We start from the raw sequence: 25,407 nt of genomic DNA, 5'->3' as shown, positions 1-25,407 counted from the left end.
AGTGTTGTGCAGTGTGTATATAGTGTTGTGTGTATATAGTGTTGTGCAGTGTGTATATAGTGTTGTGCAGTGTGTATATAGTGTAGTGTGTATATAGTGTTGTGCAGTGTGTATATAGTGTAGTGTGTATATAGTGTTGTGCAGTGTGTATATAGTGTTGTGTGTATATAGTGTTGTGTAGTGTGTATATAGTGTTGTGCAGTGTGTATATAGTGTTGTGTGTATATAGTGTTGTGCAGTGTGTATATAGTGTTGTGTGTATATAGTGTGTATATAGTGTTGTGCAGTGTGTATATAGTGCAGTGTGTATATAGTGTTGTGCAGTGTGTATATAGTGTGTGTATATAGTGTTGTGCAGTGTGTATATAGTGTAGTGTGTATGTAGTGTTGTGCAGTGTGTATATAGTGCAGTGTGTATATAGTGTTGTGCAGTGTGTATATAGTGTTGTGTGTATATAGTGTAGTGTGTATATAGTATTGTGCAGTGTGTATATAGTGTAGTGTGTATATAGTGTTGTGCAGTGTGTATATAGTGTTGTGCAGTGTGTATATAGTGTTGTGTGTATATAGTGTAGTGTGTATATAGTGTTGTGCAGTGTGTATATAGTGTAGTGTGTATATAGTTTTGTGCAGTGTGTATATAGTGCAGTGTGTTATAGTGCAGTGGTATATAGTGCAGTGTGTATATAGTGCAGTGTGTATATAGTGCAGTGTGTGTATATAGTGTAGTGTATATAGTGTAGTGTGTATATAGTGTAGTGTGTATATAGTGCAGTGTGTATATAGTGTGTGTGTATATAGTGTTGTGCAGTGTGTATATAGTGTAGTGTGTATAGTGTTGTGCAGTGTGTATATATAGTGTAGTGTGTATATAGTGTTGTGCAGTGTGTATATAGTGTAGTGTGTATATAGTGTTGTGCAGTGTGTATATAGTGTTGTGCAGTGTGTATATAGTGCAGTGTGTATATAGTGTTGTGCAGTGTGTATATAGTGTTGTGCAGTGTGTATAGTGCAGTGTGTATATAGTGTTGTGCAGTGTGTATATGTGTTGTGCAGTGTGTATATAGTGTTGTGCAGGTGTATATAGTGTAGTGTGTATAAAGTGTTGTGCAGTGTGTATATAGTGTAGTGTATATAGTGTTGTGCAGTGTATATATAGTGTGTGCAGTGTGTATATAGTGCAGTGTGTATATAGTGTAGTGTGTATAGTGTGTGCAGTGTGTATATAGTGCAGTGTGTATATAGTGTGGCAGTGTGATATAGTGCAGTGTGTATATAGTGTTGTGCAGTGTGTATATAGTGTAGTGTGTATATAGTGTTGTGCAGTGTGTATATAGTGCAGTGTGTATAGTGTGTGCAGTGTGTATATAGTGCAGTGTGTATATAGTGTTGTGCAGTGTGTATATAGTGTAGTGTGTATATAGTGGTGCAGTGTGTATATAGTGCAGTGGTATATAGTGTTGTGCAGTGTGTATATAGTGCAGTGTGTATATAGTTTGTGCAGTGTGTATATAGTGTAGTGTGTATATAAGTGTTGTGTAGTGTGTATAAAGTGTTGTGCAGTGTGTATATAGTGTAGTGTGTATATAGTGTTGTGCAGTGTGTGTATATAGTGTTGTGCAGTGTGTATATAGTGTTGTGCAGTGGTATATAGTGCAGTGTGTATATAGTTTTGTGCAGTGTGTATATAGTGTAGTGTGTATAAAGTGTTGTGTAGTGTGTATAAAGTGTTGTGCAGTGGTATATAGTGTAGTGTGTATAAAGTGTGTGTAGTGTGTATAAAGTGTTGTGCAGTGGTATATAGTGTAGTGTGTATATAGTGTTGTGCAGTGTGTATATAGTGTAGTGTGTATATAGTGTTGTGCAGTGTGTATATAGTGTAGTGTGTATAAAGTGTTGTGCAGTGTGTATATAGTGTAGTGTGTATATAGTGTTGTGTGTATATAGTGTTGTGCAGTGTGTATATAGTGTAGTGTGTATATAGTGTTGTGCAGTGTGTATATAGTGCAGTGTGTATATAGTGTTGTGCAGTGTGTATATAGTGTAGTGTGTATAAAGTGTTGTGCAGTGTGTATATAGTGTAGTGTGTATATAGTGTTGTGCAGTGTGTATATAGTGTTGTGCAGTGTGTATATAGTGTTGTGCAGTGTGTATATAGTGCAGTGTATATAGTGTTGTGCAGTGTGTATATAGTGTAGTGTGTATATAGTGCAGTGTGTATATAGTGTAGTGTGTATATAGTGTTGTGCAGTGTGTATATAGTGCAGTGTGTATGTAGTGTAGTGTGTATATAGTGTTGTGCAGTGTGTATATAGTGCAGTGTGTATATAGTGCAGTGTGTATATAGTGCAGTGTGTATATAGTGCAGTGTGTATATAGTGCAGTGTGTATATAGTGCAGTGTGTATATAGTTTTGTGCAGTGTGTATATAGTGTAGTGTGTATAAAGTGTTGTGTAGTGTGTATAAAGTGTTGTGCAGTGTGTATATAGTGTAGTGTGTATAAAGTGTTGTGTAGTGTGTATAAAGTGTTGTGCAGTGTGTATATAGTGTAGTGTGTATATAGTGTTGTGCAGTGTGTATATAGTGTAGTGTGTATAAAGTGTTGTGCAGTGTGTATATAGTGTAGTGTGTATAAAGTGTTGTGCAGTGTGTATATAGTGTAGTGTGTATATAGTGTTGTGTGTATATAGTGTTGTGCAGTGTGTATATAGTGTAGTGTGTATATAGTGTTGTGCAGTGTGTATATAGTGCAGTGTGTATATAGTGTTGTGCAGTGTGTATATAGTGTAGTGTGTATAAAGTGTTGTGCAGTGTGTATATAGTGTAGTGTGTATATAGTGTTGTGCAGTGTGTATATAGTGTTGTGCAGTGTGTATATAGTGTTGTGCAGTGTGTATATAGTGCAGTGTGTATATAGTGTTGTGCAGTGTGTATATAGTGTAGTGTGTATATAGTGCAGTGTGTATATAGTGTAGTGTGTATATAGTGTTGTGCAGTGTGTATATAGTGCAGTGTGTATGTAGTGTAGTGTGTATATAGTGTTGTGCAGTGTGTATATAGTGCAGTGTGTATATAGTGTGTATATAGTGTTTGGCATGTTTGGACTTCAATATGAGTTATTGGTACAAACTTATCCACAGCAGTTATTGATCTGATATCAATAAATGGACACATGGAGACATCTGAGTGACATGTTTCTGACCTGCTACTTGTCTCTCTCTCCCCACCTGTCTCTCTCTCAGCCTGTAATGTCACCATCCACAACCGCTGCAGAGACAGTCTGGCCAGCTGTGCCAAGATGAAACAGAAGGTAAGACCTGTCTGTCTCTCTGTCTGCACTGGCCACCTGTCTCACCACCTGTCTGTCTCTCTGTCTGCACTGGCCACCTGTCTCACCACCTGTCTGTCTCTCTGTCTGCACTGGCCACCTGTCTCACCACCTGTCTGTCTCTCTGTCTGCACTGACCACCTGTCTCTCCACCTGTCTGTCTCTCTGTCTGCACTGACCACCTGTCTCTCCACCTGTCTGTATCTCTGTCTGCACTGACCACCTGTCTCACCACCTGTCTGTATCTCTGTCTGCACTGACCACCTGTCTCTCCACCTGTCTCTCCACCTGTCTCACCACCTGTCTGCCTCTCTAACAGCAACAGAAGCTGGCGTTGGTGAGAAACAGTTCAGCTCTGCAGAATGTCGCCATGCGCACCAAAGGTGAGTCAACCTATCTATCTCTCTGTCTGTATATCACAATGAACGACCCCATCCAGCTGAATTTTGGGAAATGTAGGATCCAGTGTTTTTGTGCAAAAAGTTGTAATCGGTGATTTTTTCATCTGTTTCTCTTCAGCTCCGATGATGAAGGAGCGTCCCAGCTCGGCCATCTACCCCTCAGACAGTCTTCGTCAGTCGCTGCTCGGGTCCAGGCGGGTTCGCTCCGGCCTCTCGCTCGCCAAGAGCGTCTCCACCAATAACATTGCAGGGTAAGACTGAGCAGCCGTCTGATTGGTTGTTAAATGTAAAAGCTGAATGACTGAGCTTGTTGTCGTCTTTAGATCCTTCAGTGACGTTCAGATTTTCTGAAATAAATAACGTTGTAACGCAGCTCAGGAACCGTTTCAGCTGTTTTTACAACAAACTGCTTTTTTAAGAAACAAATATTGAATGATCACCTGTCTCTCTCTCCTCACCTGTCTCTCTCCCCACCTGTCTGTCTCTCTCTTCTCACCTGTCTCTCTCCCCACCTGTCTGTCTTTCTCTCTCCTCAGTGTGAGCGAGGACTCTGTGGGTCTCAGGAGGATCCTGTCTCAGTCCACTGAGTCTCTGAACTTCAGGAGTCGGACTCTGTCCATGGAGTCTCTGACTGACGACGGTGTGTTCGTCGTCTCTTCACGGCGTCTCCTTTTATTATCAGTTCTAGTTCTTATTGGAGTTTTCAGAGTCCTGCAGCAGGTTCTGGATCAGTGAAGGAGAATTGTTATCGGTAACATAACCCCAGTGGTGTGTGTTGTGCTGCAGGTGAGTGGTGGTGGAGCCCCCTGCTGGAGGAGCTGCAGGCAGAGGGCAGCTGTGTTCAGGCCGACAGCTGGAGTCTCGTGGTGGAACCAAACTTCCTGCAGACACTTCATAAAGACCTCATCAAACAGCAGGATGTTATCTACGGTACAGAAATACATATTCAGTGTTTCCCTTTAGATACTGAGCAAAGATCAGCAGCTTTTCATCTGATAAATCTGATCAGATATTCACTCTGTGATCACTGTTAGTTTAAAGTCACCAACAGTTTAATGCTAAACAGTTTGCTCATGACTCATAGCTGGATCCTGAGTTTGGTAATGGGCCTACTCTGCATCATCTGAGCTACAACAAGCCCGAGCGGTGGACGGGTCGACAGCCGGCTGTTAATGTTAACGTCGTTAAATACAAGAAGACACACGTGTGTGTATTACACCATCCGTGGCGTTAAAAAGTCATGTTATACATAACCTGCATGACTGTGAGGGCTGCTACTCGGGTCAGAAAGATAAAACATTACGTAAACGGGTAAATGATTTAGATGATTTATTTGGCTGCTAAAACCAAAACAGGAAGTGTTAGGAATCGTAGTAATTAACATTTCTCACCTCGACCTTCTTCAGGTCTGGATCAGTTTTCTGTTCTGATATCAACACGTCTGGACAGATTACTGGGCAGGCACCAATCAGAGGCAGAGTTTTTCTGACATCATTGCATATAAATGTGGTGATATCATAAAAACGTATATGTATATATGTGCATCATTATGTTCATCTATTCACATACACTAGATACAGACACAATGGAAACGAGTCGACTGCTGAAGGTGTCTGATGGCTTTAAAGCTCCAACATCCACACTGTGCTGTCCATGTGGGCGTCTGTCCTCATGGAGACGTCTTTGGGTTTCTGTTACCAATCTCATCAGGACAAACCAGTTTCTTGTGTCTCTGGTTCTCAGAGTTGATCCAGACGGAGTTCCACCACGTGCGGACGTTGCGGATCATGGAGGGGGTGTACCGGAGGGGGATGCTGGAGGAGGTGATGCTGGAGGCGGGCGTGGTTCACACCATCTTCCCCTGCCTGGACCAGCTGCTGGAGTGGCACTCCAGCTTCCTGTCGGAGCTGCTGAACCGGAGGAAGGAGGGACTGATGGAGGGCAGCGCCACCAACTTCACTGTCCACAGGATTGGAGAGCTGCTGCTCAGACAGGTACGGCACATGTGATCTCAGTGTGGATCACTGAGTCACCACATCATACAGGACCAGGTTTCATGATGGTCGGGATTCAAACTCAACAGGATTTCTGAAAACAGCTGTTTGAACTGAGAAATCCAGAAGTTTAAAGAGTGACTTCAGACTCGTTTACATGCAGTGAGACACAGTTTATCTACAGTATCTCACAAAAGTGAGTCCACTCCTCACATTTTCTTCTATCTTTTCGTGTGACAACGCTGAAGAAATGACTCTTTGCTCCAGTGTAAAGTGCCATTTTCCCTCCCCAGTGTCATGTGACCCGTTAGTGTTACAGGGTCTCAGGTGTGAATGGGGAGCAGGTTAAATTTGGTGATGTCACTCTCACACTCCCTCATACTGCTCACTGGAAGTTCAACATGGCACCTCATGGTAAAGAACTGAGGATCTGAAACAAAGAACGGTTGCTCTACATAAAGATGGCCGAGGCTGTAAGAAGACCGCCAAGACCCTGAAACTGAGCTGCAGCACGGTGGCCGAGACCATACAGCGGTTCACCAGGACAGGTTCCACTCAGAACAGGCCTCGCCATGGTCGACCAAAGCAGCTGAGTGCACGTGCTCAGCGTCACATCCAGAGGTTGTCTTTGGGAAACAGACGTCTGAGTGCTGCCGGCATTGCTGCAGAGGTTGAAGGGGTGGGGGGGTCGGCCTGTCAGGGCTCAGCCCATACGCCGCACACTGCATCAAACCGGTCTGCATGGCTGTCGACCCAGAAGGAAGCCTCTTCTAAAGATGATGCACAAGAAAGCTGCAAACAGTTTGCTGAAGACCAGCAGACTGTGGACATGGATTACTGGAACCAGGTCCTGTGGTCTGATGAGACCAAGATAAACTTATCTGGTTCAGATGGTGTCAAGCGTGTGTTGCAGCAACCAGGTGAGGAGGACAAAGTGTCCTGGTCTGGGGCTGCATGAGTGCTGCCGGCACTTGGGAGCTCCAGCTCACTGAGGGAACCATGAATGCCAACATGTACTGTGACATACTGAAGCAGACCAGATCCCCTCCCTTCAGAGACCGGGCCGCAGGGCAGTATTCCAACATGATAACGACCCCAAACACACCTCCAAGACGACCTCTGCCTCACTAAAGAAGCTGAGGGTCCCCAGACCTGAACCCTACTGAGCATCTGTGGGGCTCCTCAAACGGAAGGTGGAGGAGCACAAGGTCTCTAACATCCACCAGCTCCGTGATGTTGTCATGGAGGAGTGGAAGAGGACTCCAGAGGCAACCTGTGAAGCTCTGGTGAACTCCAGGCCCAAGAGGGTTAAGGCAGCGCTGGGAAATAATTGGGGCCCCACAAAATATTGACACTTTGGGCCCAATGTGGACATTTTCACTGAGGGGTGTCCTCACTTTTGTTGCCAGCAGTTTAGACATTAACGGCTGTGTGATGTGTTATTTTGAGGGGACAGCAGATTTACACTGTTACACAAGCTGCACGCTCACTACTTTACACTGGAGCAAAGGGTCATTTCTTCACTGTTGTCACATGAAAAGATAGAATCAGATATTTACTAAAAGGTCAGGGCTGAATCACTTCCATGAGATGCTGTATGTGCTAATCCACATGTAGTTTATCCGTGTGTGTGTGTGTGTGTGTGCGCGTAGTTTTCAGGTCAGTCTGCAGACGACATGAAGAAACTTTACTCTGAGTTCTGCAGTCGACACCCGAAAGCTGTTAAACTCTACAAAGAAGTTTTAACTCGAGACCGAAGACTGCAGCAGTTCATCAGGGTAAGGACCAGGAGGGTTAGTGGGAGCGGGGGACTAGCAGCTATGTACATCTTGCTAACCTTGGCAACCCAGCTGTATTGCGTTAACTTGAATGCATTAGTTTTGGACAAGTTTGTGCAGCGGTGTCTTTGATACTCACCAATCAACTATGGATTTATTCAGGTACGTTTTCTTTGGGGAAAAGACGGCACAAATAAATCAATGTATGGGAAACACTGACCTGGACCAGATCCAGGACCTAAACTTTATTAACTTTATTACCAGGATCTGGATCTGACTAGACCCAGTTTAGACTGCTTTAGTCTGCCGCAGGGATTTCTTCTGTGTGGTTTAGACCTTTAGTCAGGTTGATCTGGTTACTCAGCTTTTGACTAGACTTTTACTACAATGCTTAGACTAGACTAGATCTGGGCCCTGTACGAAGTTCTACACACCAAAGATATCTGTCCTGTATCTGCTTTACTAACAACCAATCAGGCTCAGCTGTTTGTTGGCGTTTTCAACCTGTGTTAATTTTGATTAGACCTGTTTCAGCCTTTTTTAGACCCAGATTCAAACCTGCTTTCCTGGTTTAGGCCTGTTAAATCTCGTTTGCCTGGTTTAAGTCCATCAAACGTGGTTCAGACTGGTTTAACCTGGTCTGGTTTATTCTTTCCTATGGTTAGACTTTGTTTAATCCTGGTTTATGCTAGTTTGTCCAGATCTAGACCTTGGTATGTTTCAGTGTAGACACAGTTTTACTTGGTTAATGTTGACTCTCTGTCTTTCTCATACCATAATGCTCAGCGTGCCTGTCGTGGTCCTCTGCTCCGTCGTCATGGCGTCCAGGAGTGCATCCTGTTGGTGACACAGCGAATCACAAAGTACCCTGTCCTCATCCAGCGAATCCTCGACAACACCAAAGGTAACCTACGAACTTGCACTGCTGGATTCCACCGTTCCACCAGTTTATATACGTCTGCAGACGAGTTCCAGTGCGGCCCAGTTTATATACGAGTTCCAGTGCGGCCCAGTTTATATACGAGTTCCAGTGGGGCCCAGTTTATATACGTCTGCAGACGAGTTCCAGTGGGGCCCAGTTTATATACGAGTTCCAGTGGGGCCCAGTTTATAGACGAGTTCCAGTGCGGCCCAGTTTATATACGTCTGCAGACGAGTTCCAGTGCGGTCCAGTTTATATACGAGTTCCAGTGCGGCCCAGTTTATAGACGAGTTCCAGTGGGGCCCAGTTTATAGACGAGTTCCAGTGCGGCCCAGTTTATAGACGAGTTCCAGTGGGGCCCAGTTTATAGACGAGTTCCAGTGGGGCCCAGTTTATATACGTCTGCAGACGAGTTCCAGTGCGGCCCAGTTTATAGACGTCTGCAGACGAGTTCCAGTGGGGCCCAGTTTATAGACGTCTGCAGACGAGTTCCAGTGCGGCCCAGTTTATATACTTCTGCAGACGAGTTCCAGTGGGGCCCAGTTTATATACGTCTGCAGACGAGTTCCAGTGCGGCCCAGTTTATATATGAGTTCCAGTGCGGCCCAGTTTATATACGAGTTCCAGTGGGGCCCAGTTTATATACGAGTTCCAGTGGGGCCCAGTTTATATACGAGTTCCAGTGGGGCCCAGTTTATAGACGAGTTCCAGTGGGGCCCAGTTTATATACGATTTCCAGTGGAACCCAGTTTATATACGAGTTCCAGTGCGGCCCAGTTTATATACGAGTTCCAGTGGGGCCCAGTTTATAGACGAGTTCCAGTGGAACCCAGTTTATATACGAGTTCCAGTGGGGCCCAGTTTATATACGATTTCCAGTGGGAACCAGTTTATATACGAGTTCCAGTGGGGCCCAGTTTATATACGTCTGCAGACGAGTTCCAGTGCGGCCCAGTTTATAGACGTCTGCAGACGAGTTCCAGTGGGGCCCAGTTTATAGACGTCTGCAGACGAGTTCCAGTGCGGCCCAGTTTATATACGAGTTCCAGTGGGGCCCAGTTTATATACGAGTTCCAGTGGGGCCCAGTTTATATACGAGTTCCAGTGGGGCCCAGTTTATAGACGAGTTCCAGTGGGGCCCAGTTTATATACGAGTTCCAGTGGGGCCCAGTTTATATACGAGTTCCAGTGGAACCCAGTTTATATACGAGTTCCAGTGCGGCCCAGTTTATAGACGAGTTCCAGTGCGGCCCAGTTTATAGACGAGTTCCAGTGCGGCCCAGTTTATATACGAGTTCCAGTGGGGCCCAGTTTATATACGAGTTCCAGTGCGGCCCAGTTTATATACGAGTTCCAGTGCGGCCCAGTTTATATACGAGTTCCAGTGGGGCCCAGTTTATATACGAGTTCCAGTGGAACCCAGTTTATATACGAGTTCCAGTGCGGCCCAGTTTATAGACGAGTTCCAGTGGGGCCCAGTTTATATATGTCTGCAGACGAGTTCCAGTGGGGCCCAGTTTATAGACGAGTTCCAGTGGGGCCCAGTTTATAGACGAGTTCCAGTGCGGCCCAGTTTATATACGAGTTCCAGTGGGGCCCAGTTTATATACGTCTGCAGACGAGTTCCAGTGGGGCCCAGTTTATAGACGAGTTCCAGTGGGGCCCAGTTTATAGACGAGTTCCAGTGCGGCCCAGTTTATATACGTCTGCAGACGAGTTCCAGTGGGGCCCAGTTTATAGACGAGTTCCAGTGGGGCCCAGTTTATATACGAGTTCCAGTGGGGCCCAGTTTATAGACGAGTTCCAGTGGGGCCCAGTTTATATACGAGTTCCAGTGGGGCCCAGTTTATATACGATTTCCAGTGGAACCCAGTTTATATACGAGTTCCAGTGCGGCCCAGTTTATATACGTCTGCAGACGAGTTCCAGTGCGGCCCAGTTTATAGACGTCTGCAGACGAGTTCCAGTGGGGCCCAGTTTATAGACGTCTGCAGACGAGTTCCAGTGCGGCCCAGTTTATATACGAGTTCCAGTGGGGCCCAGTTTATATACGAGTTCCAGTGGGGCCCAGTTTATATACGAGTTCCAGTGGGGCCCAGTTTATAGACGAGTTCCAGTGGGGCCCAGTTTATAGACGAGTTCCAGTGGGGCCCAGTTTATATACGATTTCCAGTGGAACCCAGTTTATATACGAGTTCCAGTGGGGCCCAGTTTATATACGAGTTCCAGTGGGGCCCAGTTTATAGACGAGTTCCAGTGGGGCCCAGTTTATATACGTCTGCAGACGAGTTCCAGTGCGGCCCAGTTTATAGACGTCTGCAGACGAGTTCCAGTGGGGCCCAGTTTATAGACGTCTGCAGACGAGTTCCAGTGCGGCCCAGTTTATATACGAGTTCCAGTGGGGCCCAGTTTATATACGAGTTCCAGTGGGGCCCAGTTTATATACGAGTTCCAGTGGGGCCCAGTTTATAGACGAGTTCCAGTGGGGCCCAGTTTATATACGAGTTCCAGTGGGGCCCAGTTTATATACGAGTTCCAGTGGAACCCAGTTTATATACGAGTTCCAGTGCGGCCCAGTTTATAGACGAGTTCCAGTGCGGCCCAGTTTATAGACGAGTTCCAGTGGGGCCCAGTTTATATACGAGTTCCAGTGCGGCCCAGTTTATATACGAGTTCCAGTGCGGCCCAGTTTATATACGAGTTCCAGTGGGGCCCAGTTTATATACGTCTGCAGACGAGTTCCAGTGGGGCCCAGTTTATAGACGAGTTCCAGTGGGGCCCAGTTTATAGACGAGTTCCAGTGCGGCCCAGTTTATATACGAGTTCCAGTGGGGCCCAGTTTATATACGTCTGCAGACGAGTTCCAGTGGGGCCCAGTTTATAGACGAGTTCCAGTGGGGCCCAGTTTATAGACGAGTTCCAGTGCGGCCCAGTTTATATACGTCTGCAGACGAGTTCCAGTGCGGCCCAGTTTATATACGAGTTCCAGTGCGGCCCAGTTTATATACGAGTTCCAGTGGGGCCCAGTTTATATACGTCTGCAGACGAGTTCCAGTGGGGCCCAGTTTATAGACGAGTTCCAGTGGGGCCCAGTTTATATACGAGTTCCAGTGGGGCCCAGTTTATAGACGAGTTCCAGTGGGGCCCAGTTTATATACGAGTTCCAGTGGGGCCCAGTTTATATACGATTTCCAGTGGAACCCAGTTTATATATGAGTTCCAGTGCGGCCCAGTTTATATACGTCTGCAGACGAGTTCCAGTGCGGCCCAGTTTATAGACGTCTGCAGACGAGTTCCAGTGGGGCCCAGTTTATAGACGTCTGCAGACGAGTTCCAGTGCGGCCCAGTTTATATACGAGTTCCAGTGGGGCCCAGTTTATATACGAGTTCCAGTGGGGCCCAGTTTATATACGAGTTCCAGTGGGGCCCAGTTTATAGACGAGTTCCAGTGGGGCCCAGTTTATAGACGAGTTCCAGTGGGGCCCAGTTTATATACGATTTCCAGTGGAACCCAGTTTATATACGAGTTCCAGTGGGGCCCAGTTTATATACGAGTTCCAGTGGGGCCCAGTTTATAGACGAGTTCCAGTGCGGCCCAGTTTATATACGAGTTCCAGTGGAACCCAGTTTATATACGAGTTCCAGTGCGGCCCAGTTTATATACGAGTTCCAGTGGGGCCCAGTTTATAGACGAGTTCCAGTGCGGCCCAGTTTATATACGAGTTCCAGTGGAACCCAGTTTATATACGAGTTCCAGTGCGGCCCAGTTTATAGACGAGTTCCAGTGGGGCCCAGTTTATAGACGAGTTCCAGTGGGGCCCAGTTTATATACGAGTTCCAGTGCGGCCCAGTTTATAGACGAGTTCCAGTGCGGCCCAGTTTATATACGAGTTCCAGTGCGGCCCAGTTTATATACGAGTTCCAGTGCGGCCCAGTTTATATACGAGTTCCAGTGGGGCCCAGTTTATAGACGAGTTCCAGTGCGGCCCAGTTTATATACGTCTGCAGACGAGTTCCAGTGGGGCCCAGTTTATATACGAGTTCCAGTGCGGCCCAGTTTATATACGAGTTCCAGTGGGGCCCAGTTTATATACGTCTGCAGACGAGTTCCAGTGGGGCCCAGTTTATAGACGAGTTCCAGTGGGGCCCAGTTTATAGACGAGTTCCAGTGCGGCCCAGTTTATATACGTCTGCAGACGAGTTCCAGTGCGGTCCAGTTTATATACGAGTTCCAGTGCGGCCCAGTTTATAGACGAGTTCCAGTGGGGCCCAGTTTATAGACGAGTTCCAGTGCGGCCCAGTTTATAGACGAGTTCCAGTGGGGCCCAGTTTATAGACGAGTTCCAGTGGGGCCCAGTTTATATACGTCTGCAGACGAGTTCCAGTGGGGCCCAGTTTATATACGTCTGCAGACGAGTTCCAGTGCGGCCCAGTTTATAGACGTCTGCAGACGAGTTCCAGTGGGGCCCAGTTTATAGACGTCTGCAGACGAGTTCCAGTGGGGCCCAGTTTATAGACGTCTGCAGACGAGTTCCAGTGCGGCCCAGTTTATAGACGAGTTCCAGTGGGGCCCAGTTTATAGACGAGTTCCAGTGCGGCCCAGTTTATATACGTCTGCAGACGAGTTCCAGTGGGGCCCAGTTTATATACGAGTTCCAGTGCGGCCCAGTTTATATACGAGTTCCAGTGGGGCCCAGTTTATATACGTCTGCAGACGAGTTCCAGTGGGGCCCAGTTTATAGACGAGTTCCAGTGCGGCCCAGTTTATAGACGAGTTCCAGTGCGGCCCAGTTTATATACGTCTGCAGACGAGTTCCAGTGCGGTCCAGTTTATATACGAGTTCCAGTGCGGCCCAGTTTATAGACGAGTTCCAGTGGGGCCCAGTTTATAGACGAGTTCCAGTGCGGCCCAGTTTATAGACGAGTTCCAGTGGGGCCCAGTTTATAGACGAGTTCCAGTGGGGCCCAGTTTATATACGTCTGCAGACGAGTTCCAGTGGGGCCCAGTTTATATACGTCTGCAGACGAGTTCCAGTGCGGCCCAGTTTATAGACGTCTGCAGACGAGTTCCAGTGGGGCCCAGTTTATAGACGTCTGCAGACGAGTTCCAGTGCGGCCCAGTTTATAGACGTCTGCAGACGAGTTCCAGTGCGGCCCAGTTTATATACGTCTGCAGACGAGTTCCAGTGGGGCCCAGTTTATATACGTCTGCAGACGAGTTCCAGTGCGGCCCAGTTTATATACGAGTTCCAGTGCGGCCCAGTTTATATACGAGTTCCAGTGGGGCCCAGTTTATATACGAGTTCCAGTGGGGCCCAGTTTATATACGAGTTCCAGTGGGGCCCAGTTTATAGACGAGTTCCAGTGGGGCCCAGTTTATATACGAGTTCCAGTGGGGCCCAGTTTATATACGATTTCCAGTGGAACCCAGTTTATATACGAGTTCCAGTGCGGCCCAGTTTATAGACGAGTTCCAGTGCGGCCCAGTTTATATACGAGTTCCAGTGGGGCCCAGTTTATATACGATTTCCAGTGGAACCCAGTTTATATACGAGTTCCAGTGGGGCCCAGTTTATATACGATTTCCAGTGGGGACCAGTTTATATACGAGTTCCAGTGGGGCCCAGTTTATATACGTCTGCAGACGAGTTCCAGTGCGGCCCAGTTTATAGACGTCTGCAGACGAGTTCCAGTGGGGCCCAGTTTATAGACGTCTGCAGACGAGTTCCAGTGGGGCCCAGTTTATAGACGTCTGCAGACGAGTTCCAGTGGGGCCCAGTTTATAGACGTCTGCAGACGAGTTCCAGTGCGGCCCAGTTTATATACGAGTTCCAGTGGGGCCCAGTTTATATACGAGTTCCAGTGGGGCCCAGTTTATATACGAGTTCCAGTGGGGCCCAGTTTATAGACGAGTTCCAGTGGGGCCCAGTTTATATACGAGTTCCAGTGGGGCCCAGTTTATATACGATTTCCAGTGGAACCCAGTTTATATACGAGTTCCAGTGCGGCCCAGTTTATATACGAGTTCCAGTGGGGCCCAGTTTATAGACGAGTTCCAGTGCGGCCCAGTTTATATACGAGTTCCAGTGGAACCCAGTTTATATACGAGTTCCAGTGCGGCCCAGTTTATATACGAGTTCCAGTGGGGCCCAGTTTATAGACGAGTTCCAGTGCGGCCCAGTTTATATACGAGTTCCAGTGGGGCCCAGTTTATAGACGAGTTCCAGTGGGGCCCAGTTTATGTACGATTTCCAGTGGAACCCAGTTTATATACGAGTTCCAGTGGGCCCAGTTTATATACGAGTTCCAGTGGGGCCCAGTTTATATACGAGTTCCAGTGGGGCCCAGTTTATATACGAGTTCCAGTGGAACCCAGTTTATATACGTCTGCAAGTTCCAGTGCAGCAAGTCAGAACCGTTTCCGGTGGATTCCAGGCATTAATAACCTCTGACTTTTAATAGCCACTGATCCCTGACCTCTAATGTTCCCTTCCTGCAGGCAGACAGGAGGAGGAGGCACAGGCTCTGAGCCGGGCACTGCACCTCCTGAAGGAGCTGATCAGCTCTGTGGACAAGGAGGTGTTGGAGCTGGACCGAACCAGGAGGCTGCAGGAGATCCAGGCCCGTCTGGACCCTCGGGCCCAGGCAGAGGTCCGAGGAGGTGGAGTGTTCAGAGGAGGAGAGCTGCTGAGGAGGAGACTCCTCCACGAGGGGACGCTTCTCTGGAAGGTCCAGGGCTCCAGGATGAAAGGTGGAGGAGGCTGTATGACCTGTTTACCTGCTTTGATGATATGTGGGTGGAGCTTATACCAACCTCTGTATGTTTGTCTCCAGATGTGCTGGTCCTCCTGATGTCAGACATCCTGGTTTTTCTTCAGGAGAAAGATCAGAAGTTCACTTTTGCATCATTGGTGAGTCTCACCTGGTCACAGTTGCACCTCCTTGTGTCTCTCCATCCATCTTTCATCTTTTCTACCATAATGTCACTTTTGATAAAACTGCTTGCCAAATGAGGAAATAATGGGCAATTGTCCTCTCATCCAATCACACACACTGTAAGGCCTGTCCATCAGGAGCAACTCAGGGTTCAGTATCTTGCCAACTGTGGAAAGGAGGAGCCTGGGATAGAACCGCCAACCCAGAAATTTGTGGGCAACCCACTCAGACACAGCCACATATATAGGTCCAGGTCATGATGGCAGCAGGACAAACAAACCCAGCTCCTTCTTGAGGGTCTTGAAGTGTTGGCTCAGGTCTGACGGGATATATAATCCCTGCATCGTCCTGTTGGCATCCAAATCAAATACTGGACCAGCTCAGCTCCTTTCAACAGGAAGGAAGGTGGTTCTGCACTGAGCTCACCGTCCTGTCTTCGTCATGTTTCTTCCTGTGAGTCATCTGACAGTTTGTCAGACCCGTTACGAGGCCTCCCCAAACTTCCCCCACTGGAGCTGCAGTCCTTCTGGCCTCCTGATATCTGCTGCTGCTTCAGGACTCCCCCTTCAGCTTAACCCCTTAACGCCAATTGTTGCAAATACATCACACTGCTTCTTTTCAGGCTGCAGCTAGATAGCCTATTTATTCCCCTGATGCCTGTTTGTGCATATTCGATACGTACCTAGTAACCATTGGTTTCTAATTTATGCCTGTTGTCACTTATTTGCATCATACCTAGATTATACCTGAATTTCTATCTTTCCTAGGTTCTATAGACAAATTAACAATCTCCAAACAAAAATAATCCTTCTTCTATCACCGCTGGTTCTTTGGATGTCACCATGTCGGGCACTGAGGATCTCCTGGACACAGCTCAGAAAAGCTGTCAGTCATCCAGACTCATCCAAGGAGGGCTCAAATCGAGAATTTCTGGCTCCAGAGCCAGAAACACCTGCAGGAAGTGATAGGAGGAGAGAGGAGAGGGATGAGAAAGCACAAGACTACCAGAAAGGGGAGAAGTTGTGTTAGTAACATGCAATAATGGGATGAGGTTGCATACAGAGGGAGAGAAAGTAGAGGAGAGAGGAGCTCAGTGCATCATGGGAAATCCCCCGGCAGGCAGACCTGTCTGTCCACCTGCATGTCTCACCTGCATGTCTCATCTGTCTCTCTGTCTCAGGACAAGTCTCCAGTGGTCTCTCTGAATAACCTGATCGTCAGAGACATAGCCAATCAGGAGCGAGGAATGTATCTGATCAGTTCCTCCACCCCTCCAGAGATGTACGAGCTGTACGCTTCTTCCAAAGATGACCACAGGACCTGGATGAGCCGCATCCAGCAGACTGCTCTCAGGTCAGTACTGCAGTACTCTGTAGGGGTGGAACTGTGGTGTTTGGTGTGGTGACAGGTCCTTAGGTGGTCTTCAGTGAGGTACATGTCTCTGTCCCTCCTGCTCTCCTGAGGATCTTCAGGTCTGTCTTCTAGCACCCCCTTCAGGACAGACAACTGCTCAGATCAGCTGTAATGAGTTCTGCAGCCTGTAGGAGGGGCTAGCAGGACCAGCCTGGTAGACCAGTTCCCACTGAGACTGGGTCCAGAGTTTTATCTGCAGATGTAGATCTATTTGGGGGAAGAAACAACACAGGTCTGCATCTTAACGCCTAGACCACAGCGGGTCCTGGTTCAGACCCGGTTTGTCTTGAAGCCGAGTCACTGAGCCAGATATTATATGTCTTTGAGCTGTTGGTGAAACATCAGTAGTAACATGTAGTACTCAGGTTAATAGTACTGTGGAAGTTGGTGTAGTTCTTATTTAAGTATTAGTACTCAGTACTTCACAGTATCCTGTGTTTTATCTGCAGCTGTCCATCCAGAGACGAGTTTCCTCTCATCGAGACTGAAGACAAAGCTTTACTGCGCAGACTCAGAGGTACAGCACCTCCTCCACCTCCTCCCCTCCTCCTTGTTCTTGTGGTCTTGCGGTCATGAACAATAATTAGTACAATCTGTTTCTCCAGCTGACATTCAGCAGAAGGACAGGGAGGTGCTGGAGCTCCTGCAGGAGCGAGTCACTCTGTTTGCTGACTTTGTGGAGGCGACAGGAAGAGGAGGAGCAGAAGAAGGAGAATTGGAGCTCAGCATCTCCTCATCTAAGTCCTCCTGCTCCTGCAGGAACCTGTTCAGAGCCGACACTCCTCACGCTCCTCAGGCCGAGCCGCTCCTCACCTCCTCCATCGCAGAAGGTGAGTTTCATTTTCAGTTTTCTTCTGAAAGAAAACATCAGACTGAGACTGAGACGCCTCCTTCTGTGTTTCAGTGGACAAACTGACGGAGCTGCTGCTGAACTCCAACATCCAGAGACCCACCGGGACCAATGGCAACCAGGAGCTGAGCAGTGAGTCCACATCTGTCCACACCTGTCCATATTTGACCATACCTGTCCATATCTGTCCACACCTGTCCACACCTGTCCAACCTGTGATCTGAGTATCTCTCTTTGTGTCTCTGTTTCTCTCTCAGACGGAGACTCTGGTTCTCTGAACGGTGAGCTGAACAGCAGCTCCTCAAAGGTAAATCACCTTTAACCTCAGACTGAAGCTTCCTTTAATATATTCGATCCTACATTTGTCTGAGAGAGGTAATGTTCTCACGTTTGTTCATCAACGCCTTTTTGGCTATGTTGTTTCCATGGCAACAGATAATAAAAAGTTCAGTTTCGTTTAATGTGACCGAACAGAACAAAGTTAGAACAAAGTAAAGAGGAGCGACACTGAGTTTATGCTTTTTTCTCTCAGGACCGAAACGGGAACCAACTGCAAGAACGGACCCTTAATGAGGTAACGACCGTCTCTGACTCATGTTTCCTCGCTCCTCCCTCCTCATCAAGTCAAACGACGCTGAATTCCAGGATGTCAATAAAAAGCTGTGATCCAGCTGTGTTTTGTGCACCCAGTTTCTGTCCAATCAGAGCTACTATTAACAGCCGACACCTGTTCTCTCCACAGGAAGTCCGTCAGCGATTGGTCAGTCTGAGCACGCATCTTCACGCCCTGCAGGTATGACAACAGGAAGTTGTTTACATGTTTATTGTTCATACGGTGATTTACTGTGTGTGTGTGTGTGTGTGTATGTATGTATGTATATTTATTATAGTTTAGCTGAAAATTTACAGTGTAAGTTGAATGAATAGAGACTGCAGCTCTGCAATAGCGGAGCTATTCTGTGTACCCTCCCGCGCTCGCAATCGCCGCACACAAACACATGATTCGAGTGTCAGTCGACTATAGGCAGGACTTGACGATTCTGATTCGACTATGTAAATCCTTAGTTGGGGACTGCCCTAATATAGTGTGTATATGTGTATATATATCCTTCAGTACATAAAGGGAAGTATCAGCCTTCTAACTCATTGACTCCACCCCCAGGCTGCTGTGATTCGACAGGACTCAATCCTGGAGCTGTCACTCAGAACAGGCAATACCCCCTCATCTACGCCAGGCTCTGGCCCCGCCCCCGGGTCCCGCTTAAGTCGGTCGATGTCCCGGGACACAGGGCTGGACGCCAGTGGAGAGGCGGTACTGCTGCAGCGGCAGGTGGAGCTGCTGCAGGAGGAAGTGACACGGCTGCGTCTGAGGGGGGAGGAGTCAACCAGAGAGGGGGCGGAGCCAAGGAGCAGGAAGAGGAGTAATGGAGAGATCAGTGATGTCATTAAGGGAGAACAGGTAGATCAGGTGTTTTACAAAAGTGTCTGACTGTCGTGAATAAACTGAACTAAATAAGATAACCTGAAGCATCTGTGTCTGCAGGTGAGCAGAAGGCGTGGCAGCAGGGAACTGGAGCCCCGACCCCTCGCCCCATTGGCCAGCCAGGATCCAGTTGACCAATTAGACGGCGTTCAGGAAGGAAACGAGGAGGAAGAGGAGGAGGAGGTGATGAGGATCTCTCCTCGCTCTGACAGCCCCAGAGGTCAGTTCAACTCATCAATCAGCATTATTAATCATTAATATATAACTGGAATCATTGTTATTATAGTATAGTAATGCTGATAGTGTGCGATCAGAATCAGAGTGAAGCAGGTTTACACACACGGGAGCTTAGGATATGATGACAAGATATTTACAGTGTGACTGGACTGGAAGGGGGGGTTCAGAGTCAGAGTCGGGGGGGGGGTACCCTGTCACTGAGGCTGCAGATGGGAAGAAGCTGTTCATGTACCATGCAGTTCTGGACCACAGCCTTCTGCAGGTGAGCCCAATGAGGGAGGCATCATCTGCAAACATGAGGAGCTTGATGGTTCTGGAGTCTGTGGTCATTTAGTCCTGTGGTCTTTGGTTTAGTGGGGACAGGGGTGATTGTGGAGGATTTGAAGCAGGCGTGTTAATGATGTCCGTGAACTCCGGGTCTGTCGTAGATGTAAATGCTCCGTATTTGTATAGCGCCTTTCCAGTCTTTTCAACCACTCAAAGCGCTTTTACACCTGCATTCACCAGTCACACACACTCATACACTGAGCCTAAGTGCTCAAACAGAAACTAATATTCGCACTCACTCATACACTGGCGGAACAGCCGCCAGGGGCAATTTGGGGTTCAGTATCTTGCCCAAGGACACTTCGACCGCCGACCTTCTGATTAACGGGCAACCTGCTCTACCTCCTGAGCCATAGCCGTCGTAGTGGACCAGGGTCTGTCATAGTGAACCACGGTCTGTGTTAGTGACGTAGGGTACATCGTAATGAACTGGCGTCTGTCGTAGTGAACCGGCGTCTGTCGTAGTGAACCATGGTCTGTTGTGAACTGGGTTCTTGAGAGGTGAATCTTAGTCTGTTGTAGTGAACTTTGTCTATCGAGGTGAAGTGTGGTCTGTAGTAGTGAACCAGTCTGTAGTAGTGAACCGTGGTCTGTAGTAGTGAACAAGTAGCTGTCGTAGTGAACCATGGTCTGTCCTAATGAACAAGTGGCTGTCGTAGTGAACCGTGGTCTGTCCTAATGAACAAGTGGCTGTCGTAGTGAACCACGGTATGTTGTAGTGGACCAGGGTCTGTAGTGAACCACGGTTTGTCGTAGTGAACTGTGGTCTGTTGTAGTGAACCGTGGTCTGTCCTAATGAACAAGTGGCTGTCGTAGTGAACCATGGTCTGTCCTAATGAACAAGTGGCTGTCGTAGTGAACCACGGTATGTTGTAGTGGACCAGGGTCTGTAGTGAACCACGGTTTGTCGTAGTGAACTGTGGTCTGTTGTAGTGAACCGTGGTCTGTCCTAATGAACAAGTGGCTGTCGTAGTGAACCACGGTATGTTGTAGTGGACCAGGGTCTGTAGTGAACCACGGTTTGTCGTAGTGAACTGTGGTCTGTTGTAGTGAACCGTGGTCTGTAGTAGAGAACCATGGTCTGTCTTAGTGAACCGGCTTCTTGGTAGGTAAACCAGAGTTTGTCATAGTGAACTTTGTCTGTCATAGTGAACCATGGTCTGTGCTAGTGAAATGGGATCTGTCGTAGTGAACCAGGGTTTATGGTGAACTGGGTTCCTGAGAGGTGAACCGGCATCTGTCATAGTGAACCGGGGTTCATCATAGTGAACCGGGTTTTTGGTAGGTGAACCAGGGTCTGTCATAGTGAACCGTGGTTCGTCGTAGTGAACCAGGGTCTGTAGTGAACCGAGGTCTGTCGTTGTGAACCAGAGTCTGTAGTGAACCAGGGTCTGTCCTCACAGGAGCTGATATAGGACGTCACAGCCTCTGTAAACTCATCCAGACTGTTGGAAACGGTCCTGAAAACATCCCATTCATTCCAAACCTGCCTGAAGGTCCTCTACAGCCTCACTGGTCCACTGTTTTGATGTCCTCACTGCAGGTTTACAGAGCTTTAGTTTCTGCCTGCAGGACCATGATGTGATAAGAGTCCCAGTGGGGGGACAGCGTGATAGTCACTGCTTACTGTGGTGTAGCTGTGATCCAGAATCCTCTCTGGTCTCTGGTCTGACATTTTGTATTTGGGAGTTTTGAGATTTCCTTTGTTAAAGTCACAGAGGACAGTAACTAAGTCCGGGTTTGTCTGCTCCACATCCAGGACCTGCTCGCACCAAAACGCAGGCAGCCATCTTGTCATCTCCATATAATATTATTAAAGTCTAATTTAACTTTATTATAACTTACTGACTTTATATTATGTTGACCTCTGACCCGTCAGACCTGCAGGACATCCCAGAGGAGAGCGAGTGTGGAGCTGATCCCAGTTAACGTTGCACCTACACCTGAGCACCTCAGGGACCTCTGCAGATGTCACTGTGATGTCATCGCGGCTTCACAGACATTCAGAGATCAGTCTGATTCAGTCGCTGTCGGATTTAACCAACGCTGAAGCTGGACATTATTTAATTTCCTGTTTTCTGAATGTTGCTGTTAGAAACAGGAAGTATAACCATGTGACCTGTTTACATCATCACGTCAGCTGGAGCTCCGCCCACACGTGCTGGAATGGGCAGAGCTTTGTATTGGGATTTAAATAGTTTCAAAGGTTAGACACACTACTTTACCCAGAATGCTTTTGGATAATAACATCTGCGTCATTCAGTTAATGATGCTCTTAAACGGGGGGGAGGGGGTAATCCCACAGAGCCTGACCTGATCCATAATCTGACCTATAATCTGACCTATAATCGGATCTATAATCGGATCTATAATCTGATCCATAATCTGATCCATAATCAGATCTATAATCAGATCTATAATCTGACCTAGAATCTGATCCATAATCAGATCTATAATCTGATCCATAATCTGATCTATAATCTGATCCATGATCTGACCTAGAATCTGATCTGTAATCTGATCTATAATCTGACTATAATCTGATCCATAATCTGACCTATAATCGGATCTATAATCGGATCTATAATCAGATCCATAATCTGATCTAGAATCTGATCTATAATCTGATCCATAATCTGATCCGTAATCAGATCTATAATCTGATCCGTAATCTGATCCATAATCTGATCTGTAATCTGATCCATGATCTGATCTGTAATCTGATCCGTAATCTGATCCATAATCTGATCTGTAATCTGATCCATAATCTGATCTGTAATCTGATCCATAATCTGATCCTTAATCTGATCCATAATCAGATCTATAATCTGATCCATGATCTGACCTAGAATCTGATCTGTAATCTGATCCATGATCTGATCTGTAATCTGATCCATAATCTGATCTATAATCTGATCCATAATCTGATCTGTAATCAGATCCATAATCTGATCCATAATCAGATCTATAATCTGATCCATGATCTGACCTAGAATCTGATCTGTAATCTGATCCATGATCTGATCTGTAATCTGATCCATAATCTGATCTGTAATCTGATCCATAATCTGATCTGTAATCTGATCCATGATCTGATCTGTAATCTGATCCATAATCTGATCCGTAATCTGACCTAGAATCTGATTCATAATCTGACCTAGAATCTGATTCATAATCTGACCTAGAATCTGATCTGTAATCTGATCTATGATCTGATCCATAATCTGCCCTAGAATCTGATCTATAATCTGATCCATAAGTATCTTCAGCCTCAGTAACCCTATAACTTCAGGGTGTCAGACAGTGAAACCAAAAACACTTTTTAAGCTGGAACACGTTTACAGAAATTATGATTTCAGCAGTTTCACGTCGCAGGAAGTAGGTCAGATCCTGCAGGGTCAGGTGGGATGGGGGGGTGGAGGGGGGCTATGTGTTGTTGAGTAGTAGATCAGTGGTTTTTTTAAAGAAACAGGAAGCTGTCTGATTGAAACATGACATCACTGCTGAAGCGCTCCTGTTAGCATGTTAGCATGTTAGCATGTGTCTTTTATACTTGTACAGAACCTGAACATATTTTGTCTGGTTGGTTTTAACCAATCAGCTTGCTTGCGGATGTTTTTATTGAGATGTTGAACATGTCAACTCCTCTCTGATGTTATTTGAACCAAAACACTTTATTTACAGCCTGATGACGGACGGTGGCGGCGGCGGCGGCGTGTCCTCGTACCTAAACGACAAAACAGGTAGACGGAGGGAGACTCCCAAAACCACAAACACAGTCCAGGGGCAGGCGTATCAACCTTAAGTCACATGATGTTAAACACATGGTTAACGCTTGCAGTTTGGTTAGGTTTGGGAAAACATCTTATTTGGGTTACAATAATTATGTAAGTCACGTGACTTACGCTGTTTAAATGCTGTTTAACTTAAAACTCTAAATTAGTCACCGTGGCTCAAACTTTGGTCTCCTGTGTGAAAGTCTGGGTTTGACTCGTCCACCTCCTTACGTGGACTTTGTCCTCTTTAGACTAGGTCACCTGACTTCCTCCTGCGCTCCCGTCACACGGCCACTAGAGGTCGCCGCCGCAGTAAACATAAATACGGGTCGTAATAAGCTAACACAGCCGGCGGTCCAGTCATGTTTCAGAGATCCAGGTTCGGCTCAGTGTGGGCCGGACCTGGATCTCTGCAGATATTTCTTTAGAAACTTCAAAACATTGTGAACGAAGGAAACTGGAGACAGAAAGCATCTGAAACCTGCTGCAGTGGCGAAGATGGTGATGATGGTGACGTCTCATTGTGATGTAGAGTTGCCGTGGACATGGACCACCGCAGAAAGTTAAAGAACACCGGATCCAAACACCCATCCCAAAGATCTTTAAAAGATGAACTTGTTGTTCTGAAGAGTCTGACAGGAGATCAGAACCAGCTGCTGAAGATAAACGGCTGGATTTAAAACATGTTGAGGTTCACAACAGACTGACTCAGCATCATGAGAACTCGTCCTTTTCAGGAAAACGCTGTGTTTGATCTTCCTGCAGCTGTTCTATGGTCTTTCTAACATCCGTCACCTTAAGACTCAGTCTGGATCCAGGATCAGCCTGGTCCAGGCCTGAGCTGAGTCTTCTGTTGGTGTAGTTTCCTGTTTGTATAAAGATTTGCTCAGAAACTGTAAATGCTGTTTGTTGTAAGTTTATTGATTCGAGTTCCTCATAAATGTAATCAGCTGGAGAACGTGTTGCTGTTTTTATTTCTCAAACCATAAATTCCTTCATGTTAATGTTTAACCTAGTCTGCATGTGTTTGGATGGTGGGAGGAAGCCGGAGCACCCGGAGAGAATGTGTGGAGAACATGCAAACTCCACACAGAAAGGCCGGGGCAACCGGGGTTTGAACCCACAACCTTCTTGCTACAACAGTATTATATTATTTTATTAAATTATGTGATATTACATTGTGTACAGTAGCAGTTTAATACTTATACAATGTATTTCTGATGTTAAAGAGGTGGTGTTCTGCTTTTTGGCTTTCTCCCCTCTCCTTTATTGAGTTATATCTCTTTTTTTGTGCTGTAAAAGGTTTGCTAAGTGAAAAAGCCCAAAGGGAGTTCCCACCTCCCACAGAAAACTCTGCTCTGAACTGAAAACAGCTTGTTTGTAGTCCAGACGCTTCCCTTTGAAAGCTAAACAGCCTCATATAACGCTCGCCAAGCGGCGACTCAGACACGCCCTCAGAAACAGCGAGCTGCAGCACACAGCTCTCCTCTCCCTTCCAAACACTAGCTACCCTCCAGGCAGTCAGTGGACAGAAAGTTGTTCCTGTGATGTAGAGACAGAGCTCAGTTAAAACTTTATGGATACAGATTAATAACTCACCGCTCTGAAACTCTCGCTCCAGTCCAAAAAAGTTAAAAGTCAAGAAAAATCATTCAAATTCTAAAAAAAAGCATCATCGTCTGTGAGAAACATCAACAGTTTTAACAGTCGCCTTCTTATTCTCGTGGTGATAAAGAAAATCTCTTCTAAAGAAATGAACATTTAACAGAATGTGTGCTCATCCTGAGATGGAACAGTTTTCCTTCTTATGTAACATTGAACATATTCTGAGACAGACAGGGATTAAATTCACAGAACGTTAAAGATGCTCGATCAGTTAGAAACCTCAAACTTTATTATTAAGACAAAACGTGTCTATAAATCTCCTGCCAGTGATTTTCTCTGTAAAGTGAAGACAGAAG

At 46.6% G+C, this 25,407-nt stretch overlaps 1 protein-coding gene across 1 annotated transcript in view; it reads left to right on the top strand.

The window, feature by feature from the left end:
* Positions 1 to 24,401, top strand: part of LOC119898249 (rho guanine nucleotide exchange factor 2-like) — a 37,321-nt gene extending 12,920 nt beyond the window's left edge. The window contains exons 3-22 of the mRNA XM_038712437.1: positions 3,244 to 3,311; positions 3,649 to 3,712; positions 3,849 to 3,981; positions 4,267 to 4,370; positions 4,517 to 4,660; positions 5,474 to 5,724; positions 7,377 to 7,502; positions 8,289 to 8,406; positions 14,924 to 15,175; positions 15,259 to 15,335; positions 16,541 to 16,713; positions 17,223 to 17,290; positions 17,379 to 17,603; positions 17,678 to 17,755; positions 17,881 to 17,930; positions 18,156 to 18,197; positions 18,366 to 18,416; positions 18,786 to 19,082; positions 19,167 to 19,326; positions 21,550 to 24,401. Of these exons, the coding sequence (XP_038568365.1) occupies positions 3,244 to 3,311; positions 3,649 to 3,712; positions 3,849 to 3,981; positions 4,267 to 4,370; positions 4,517 to 4,660; positions 5,474 to 5,724; positions 7,377 to 7,502; positions 8,289 to 8,406; positions 14,924 to 15,175; positions 15,259 to 15,335; positions 16,541 to 16,713; positions 17,223 to 17,290; positions 17,379 to 17,603; positions 17,678 to 17,755; positions 17,881 to 17,930; positions 18,156 to 18,197; positions 18,366 to 18,416; positions 18,786 to 19,082; positions 19,167 to 19,326; positions 21,550 to 21,599 (2,531 nt within the window). The 3' untranslated portion in view covers positions 21,600 to 24,401. The remainder of the gene's footprint in view (positions 1 to 3,243; positions 3,312 to 3,648; positions 3,713 to 3,848; positions 3,982 to 4,266; positions 4,371 to 4,516; positions 4,661 to 5,473; positions 5,725 to 7,376; positions 7,503 to 8,288; positions 8,407 to 14,923; positions 15,176 to 15,258; positions 15,336 to 16,540; positions 16,714 to 17,222; positions 17,291 to 17,378; positions 17,604 to 17,677; positions 17,756 to 17,880; positions 17,931 to 18,155; positions 18,198 to 18,365; positions 18,417 to 18,785; positions 19,083 to 19,166; positions 19,327 to 21,549) is intronic.
* Positions 24,402 to 25,407: the final 1,006 nt, after the last annotated feature.

This window comes from Micropterus salmoides, unplaced genomic scaffold (assembly GCF_014851395.1).
Source record: "Micropterus salmoides isolate LMB-PRFRI ecotype aquatic unplaced genomic scaffold, ASM1485139v1 Ms_hic_scaffold_11, whole genome shotgun sequence".
Classification (NCBI taxonomy): domain Eukaryota; kingdom Metazoa; phylum Chordata; class Actinopteri; order Centrarchiformes; family Centrarchidae; genus Micropterus; species Micropterus salmoides.
This window is presented reverse-complemented; position numbering and strand designations above follow the sequence as displayed.